Source organism: Phaseolus vulgaris, chromosome 6 (assembly GCF_051622355.1).
Source record: "Phaseolus vulgaris cultivar YP4 chromosome 6, ASM5162235v1, whole genome shotgun sequence".
NCBI classification, from domain to species: Eukaryota; Viridiplantae; Streptophyta; class Magnoliopsida; order Fabales; family Fabaceae; genus Phaseolus; species Phaseolus vulgaris.
The window spans coordinates 16,315,056-16,321,732 of record NC_143503.1 but is presented as its reverse complement, the minus strand read 5'-3'; the positions used below and the strand labels follow the sequence as shown (position 1 = coordinate 16,321,732).

Below are 6,677 nucleotides of genomic sequence, written 5' to 3'. Positions count from 1 at the left end.
GGTTGTTCTTCTTCAATGCAAATGTTGTACACTTGGTCGTTGATCTTCATTCCCTTGGCTAATCTAGCGCTACACGATTTGAGGAGACGCACTTGGAGTCTGGCATACTCCAAGTTATCCCATGCTTCTGTTGCCTTGTCTATATCCACCAAAGAAGCTACTTCACTTACAACTTGAAAAAAATAATCTTTGTTCCACAGCGATATGGGAAGCCCATAACATCTGACCCAGGTTATTTTATGACCTACAACACATGCATCTGTCCATGGCTCAATAGCCTCAAAGAAACTTTCGAACCACAGCTTATTGAGACCAATGACATCTTCCATCCTTTCCCCTTCAGTAGGCGTTAACAGTGCCATATTATCACCCAAGTACCTTACTTTAACCATATTCATACCTCCCACTATGAACTCTTCACATAGTTGATTATAGCTTAAGTCAGCTACAAAGAACCCCACTGCACTGTTACTCATCCAAGGTAAGGTAACTTGTTTAGTTTCAATGATGGTCCCCTTCCACGCTCCTTGTGGTGATTTTTTCACCACACCTGTGTATGTTTGCTTTCCACATGACACTCTCCATTCCATCTTCTCCTTCCCCTTGTTACCCCTCCACTCCTCTTTGTTGCTTCTCACCCTCTGTTCATGTGTATAACGAGTCCTTTCTTCATTGGTTTTTCCCACCAACTTCCCCTCCTTATCCTTGGTTTGATAAATTGTTCTCTCTTGCTCAGCCCTTCTATATCGTGGAATATTAACATAAAGCTTCATCCTTCCTACCCGCGCTTGGTCCATCTCCCTCTCCAACCTACTCCCATTCTCCACGTCAAACAGTCTTACAAAACCGAATCTCCTTCCCCATCTATTACGCCTACGAGATATGAAGACTTCCTTTACTCTAGCCCAACGCTAAAAGACCTTGATCATATCATATTCACTATAGTTGTCCGAGAAATTTGAGAAGAAGAAGGTTGTTACACTGCTTGATTAAGGATGTGGCCTACGAGCCTTCCCAGTGCCGAGAACCCCATGCCAAGCGCAAGCAGATAGTTGGCTTAAGCTATTCAATATGAAAAGCAATTTCCTTGAAAGTTGTGTTTGTCCTATCCCATCTTTATATATGTAATATTGTTATCCGTGTTTTTTTTTTGTTGCTCATTTGCTTTTATAAAACAATACCAATCCTTGGTCATTCATTATATGGAGGACATAAGTTTTTGTTGTCTTTTGTCTTGATAGATAATTTGTTTGATTGTTAATTTATGCTAAGAACATGTTTCCAAAGGCTGTTTTCCTTAACGGCTAATCAGGAGCAAAAAGTCGAAGAAGTTGGAGTGTGGGAGGGTTCTGAATGGCAATGGAGATTACAATGGAGGAGGGAGAGATTTGAGTGGGAATCTGAGATGGAAAGAAGTCTTCTTGAAAGAATTTCAAGGACCTCTGTGAAGAGATACGTAAATGACACCCAAGTGTGGGGAGAGGAGGAACTAGAGAAGTACACGGTGAATTCAACGTACACATGCCTAGTCAAGCAATCAAGAGGAACTCAACAAGTTATTTTTTATCTCCTTTGGAAAGCCACAGCATTTCCAAATGTGCTGATAACAGCGTGGAGAGCTCTTATAGACAGAATTCCAACACGGGAGGCCCTTGTTAGAAGAGGTGTGCAGATGGAATCTATAGTTTGTGTTCTGTGTCAGATTAAGGAGAAGTCATCACAGCATTTGTTCGTAGAATGCATGTATGCACAGCGGGTTTGGTCCCTTTGCCAAAAGTGGTTGGGAATTATGTTAGTGCAAAATAAAGGTATTAAATCTCATTTTGAGAGTTTCCATTGTACTCAAGCCAGTGAAAAAGCAAAACTTGGTTTGGAAAGGTATTTGGGCAGCTGTTATAAGAAGTATTTGGGACCAGAGAAACTCGATTTTGCTCAATCAAGGAGTTGTGGATGCAGAGGAGATGCTCCAGATGTCACAACTAAAATCCTGGTCTTGGCTCAAACATAGGACCAAGTCATTTAATTACTCTTTTGTAGATTGGACCACTAACCCGGTTATTTGCATAAAGAGTGTTAAATAATGTGGTCTGCCTGTCAGAGGGGTCAAGGGGTTAGGTAAAGGCTGAGAGGGACCAGGGCAGTAGCTTGGGGTGTTTCAAAGGGCAGGCATTAGAGAGTAACAGAACTGGAAGGCGGTGCTTAGTTCTAAATGCTGGTAAGGCCTAAGCTGATGTAGGAAGTTATAACTGGTAGTTGGGCGTATGGAGAGTAGTTAAATGATCAAGTGTGTATAGCAGAAGGTATAATAGCAGCAGTACTGGAATCTAATGAAAAGGGAGGATGAGTTATTAGCTGGAGGGGGAAGTCATAATCCCTTAGCACTGAAAACCTGATGAGTGCAGGATGAATTATGGAGTGGAAGGGAACCTCAGACCAGCGTTGGAATGGCAAGGAGCTGCAGTTCTGAGGGTGAAGAAAAGTTGGTGTAAGGCAGGTAGGTTGCAGCCAGATTTGTAAGCATAAGTGGCAGAGGAAAGTTCATTGATTCTAGCTTGGGGCAGAGGAGATTCTCATATGCCTGTGCTGAAAAGGGTAGCTGGTTCAAACCCTGTAACTGGTGTTGATCAGTAGAGTCAGCTTAAATAGGTTGATATAGGCTTGCCTATTGGCAGATTTGTGTTGTGGCATGGTGGTGATGTACTGTTTTGTATTGGTAAAGGAGGTGACACATAGTCAACCAAAACTCCAGGAGCAGTATCCTTAGCACAATAAGAAGGGGTATAAATTTGTGTCTGTCACTTTTGCAAAGCCAGGAGTTTATATTTGTAGGAAGGAGGGGAAACTTGGAAGTTTTTTGTTTTTGAGATAAGGTGTATTCGGAAAGAGCAAGCTAGGAGATATAACAAAGAACCAAGGCAACGATCCAAAGCAAAAAGGAGGAGCCAAAACAGGATCAAGGAGGTTCTTAGTGGAAATTTGGGTGGTGGTTGCTGATTATTGACTGTTGCAGGTCTAGGAAGACCTGATTTTAGTGCATCTGCGCAGGGGTGTATTGCATAGGAGGGAAGCAGGAAGGCACGAGTTATAGCCGCAATAGGGGAGAACTAATTCAGAAGTTGTGGGGTAGTTTTGTGAAAGGAACCTCGAGCAAACCGAAGGAGCTAAAAGTTGGCCTAATATAATTTGCTATAAGGCCTCGATCATAACTCAAAAGGGTTGAAAGAAGGTGTGAGGTAAGTCTTAAGAAACAGTAGGTTGGTTTCCTGGTCTGATGTAGATGCAGGGATGCTGTTTTCTTTTTCTGAGAAAGTCTTCCCAGCTTACAAATTAATATATCTAGTAATAGGGAAGTAAGTTTTAAGCTTCTCTACATACTTGCGTATCTAGTGAGTAAGAGGAAAGAACAAGGTTTTTTTATATAAGGGTTGGGATACCCCTGAAATATCCTATTAATTTAATTCATTATTTGTTGATAAAAAAAAATTATGCTAAAAAAATGAGAAAACAGTGGATATAGAATAGAATAGTAATTGGAAGAGTTGGTGTTAATGCATGATGCAGCTTTTGCAGAGAATCTAGGGTCCGTGTGGGTGGATAAGTGGATACTAGCATGCCAAGCTAATTAGTGTTCACGGACATCACTTTTAAACAATGGGCGCATATTGCAAGTTCTGTTCTTCTTTGGAAAGCTAAGTCATAAATTCAAACTTGTTTCACATTGTCTATGCATGAAAATTATTATTTTATAATTGTTACACATAATTATTTGTTTATATTGTTTATGTGGGGGAGTTTATGGTCATTCATCAATTTAAGTGATTTAGGAAGATTTAATTTTATACTTACAACATGTGTTCTAATTGAAGGTCTGTTTTTACATCTATCACAATTTAATATATTTCTCAATAACAATTTATTTATAAAAGAAGAAAATAAAAAGAAAAATAAATTAACTGTCATAAATAAGTAATTAAAATCAACTTAAATATCTTAATGACAGAAGTTTGATTTTTTTCCCTATTATAAATTAAAAAATTGATTTAATCATAATAGGATTTTTATGTGTTTTTACGTTCTTCCTTTGAGACCTACAACATAAATAATTTGATTAAGACTACCTTAACCAGGTTGCCATCAGGTTGGAATAAATATAGGGATTTGTGATCAGTAGTTATGAAAATACATCAAATCTAAAAGTTGGAGCAGAATTTCCTTCCTCGCTTGTAAACATGTCATCATTCTCCCTCCACCATATAAATATATAATTTGTAAAAAATTTCCACAAATGAAGGCAAGTAAACAATTAAGTAAATTAATTAAACATAACAAATTACATCTCTCACATGTAAAGCTTGCATTCAAGAAATTATATATATATATATATATATATATATATATATATATTTATATCTATATATATATATATATATATATATATATATTAAAATACAGCTTATATTTTTTCATAAAAACAATCCTTGAAAAGCTGCATATGTTCCATTTGAAAGGGTAGAAATAGAACAAAAGAGTCATCCCCATCCATACTTTGAGTAATGATTGCCCTATCTTGTGTAACCACAGCTGCATAACCGAAATACACTGGCTTTCCCCAACCAAAATCTGCTTCATACGTTGGCATCCTCATCCAACTTGTAATAAGAAGGTTAGGGTTCCCAAAAAACAATGCATCCTTATCTTCATTTGTTCCAAAGTACAAAGCCCTTGCTTTATCCATGTGGTCGTGGCCTCTAATAACATCTATCTGTAAAAAACAGAATTTCTCTGCAAAATTAATGTGTGAAAGTCAAAGTAATAATCAAATATCCATGATTATACCTTCATTTTTAGGATTTTCTTAAAAAATAACTAAACCAAACTATAGTACTCAATTTCATTAAAAATACCGAATTACTATTAAATAAAACTACTTAATTCTAAATTAAATGTAATTCATAAAAGTATTATAAACAAAATATTAAATAAAAATTAATTTTAAAAATAGAAAAAAATAATCAGTTACTATAATAATTTGATACATTTGTTTTTAGCAATAAAAACATAATAAACATACAATTTAGTTTATTATGTTAGAATCAGTTTTCATTTGATACATTTGTTTTGTTCATGCTATAAGAAGAAAATACTGTCAAACTATAAAAAGAAGTGTGACCTGTGAGCTTATATACTCATATGTGAGAACTTCAATTGCTTCCCTTATTTTCTTAGCAGCATGACCCAAAGAATTTGATAAGATTTCTCCAACATGTGATGATGCTGCTGTTAAGGCCAAAGCATTCCCAAAGTAATTCACAGGGAGAGGTGGAATGAGTCTATTGCGAATATCAACATTGAACCGAATAACAGTTGGTTGATTTTCATCTAATCCACGAGCCTTACATGCAGATCTCCATACATGTGCAGCAATAGCTTCAAATCTGCTATAAGGTCTTGACCCTTTTGTTGATTCATCAGCATTGGCCTTGTTCTTCAGCTTCCCCGCTTGTTCTGCTGTCAGCTTCAACAAGGTGGCCTTTACCCTCTTGTTTTTCTCAGCAGTGTTGTCACATCTTCCTAATATGAGAGGCAAAGGCTTGAACTCTTGATGATCAAAGCGTGGGGGTGATGGAGGGGCTATGAATCTGAACACAGTTCGATCCAGAAAGGGCATTTCATGAGGCTCTAATGTTTCTCCACGAGCCAACTTTGCCCATGAGTTGATGAACTGAACAGCAGCAACACCATCAACCAAGACATGACAGATAGCAACTCCAATGGAAAATGCTTCATGGCCAAGGAAACTTGTTACTTGCACCAGTAACATGGGAAGTTCCTGAATTAGGATTTTTGTGTAATCAACTGTTGGAACCAAATCCTTAATGGATTCACCCAAAAAGTCATCATAATCTTGCACTGTTTTTGTGGATTCTGCTTCAATCAACACCACTCCTTTTGCATTACAATCCAATTCCAATCTGCCACCTTCTTCTAACTTTCTCAATCTACCAGCCAATGGATAGTAGTGGCACAAAATCTTGCTAAGAGAGTTTCTCATCTGTTGAATTAATGTGTCATGGTGGTGCTTTGCATGGAAAATGTAGATTGTGGGAGCGTGGTACAGACGCGCCACTTGATCAGTATCAGCCAGCCATTGAATGCCCTCTGGAGTTGGTTGATTTGGAACTACTGTGTAAGATGCTTTGATAGATACCATTGTGTGAAAGGTTTCTATTGCAACAACACACACAAAAGAAATGAACTTATAGAATCATTTACATTGTATTTCCTTCTTAATTTTTAACAACTATTTATGAAATTTTTCATTTTTTTTTAATTTTTAACCAGTATTTATCATACATAAAAACGTGGTTAGACTTGAACCACTATCATATCTGTGTGGATCTTATCCATTTGCTGTACGGCCATGTGCGAAAGAGATGTAACGGTTTTCGATGAAAATATATAATTAAAACAAACTCTTAAACTTAAATTTTAAAGTATTGTTTAAGAAAATTTGAATGAAAATTTGTATTATTTGAAATTAGAACATATTATTGTTAGACTCTTCATAATTTTGAAATTTTGATTATTAGGTTAAGTTTTGAAATGATAATTAAAAATTATTTGTTATCATGTTAAATGTCGGACTTATTTCATGACAACATTTTTTTATTATATAA

General features: G+C 36.6%; 1 protein-coding gene across 2 annotated transcripts; it reads right to left on the bottom strand.

Moving 5' to 3' along the window:
• Positions 1-4,103: 4,103 nt before the first annotated feature.
• Positions 4,104-6,321, bottom strand: LOC150027204 (spermidine hydroxycinnamoyl transferase-like). 2 transcript variants are annotated; one of them, XM_090304094.1, is made up of 2 exons: positions 5,171-6,321; positions 4,104-4,762 (listed from the first exon to the last, which is right to left on the bottom strand). In XM_090304094.1, exons 1-2 carry the CDS (start codon positions 6,209-6,211, stop codon positions 4,454-4,456), a joined length of 1,350 nt encoding a protein of 449 aa, XP_090160220.1. In that variant the 5' UTR covers positions 6,212-6,321; the 3' UTR covers positions 4,104-4,453. The 2 variants fall into 2 exon arrangements, with proteins under 2 accessions (XP_090160220.1, XP_090160221.1); XM_090304095.1 differs by having other exon boundaries at positions 4,701-4,782.
• Between the last annotated feature and the right edge of the window lie 356 nt (positions 6,322-6,677).

Bases quoted from the DNA above. Each gene is read 5' to 3' on its own strand.
- LOC150027204 (XM_090304094.1), bottom strand. From the start codon at position 6,211: ATGGTATCTATCAAAGCATCTTACACAGTAGTTCCAAATCAACCAACT. The intron at 4,763-5,170 runs GTCACACTTCTT...TGTTTTTTACAG, and splicing joins ATGAGTATATAAGCTCACAG to ATAGATGTTATTAGAGGCCA.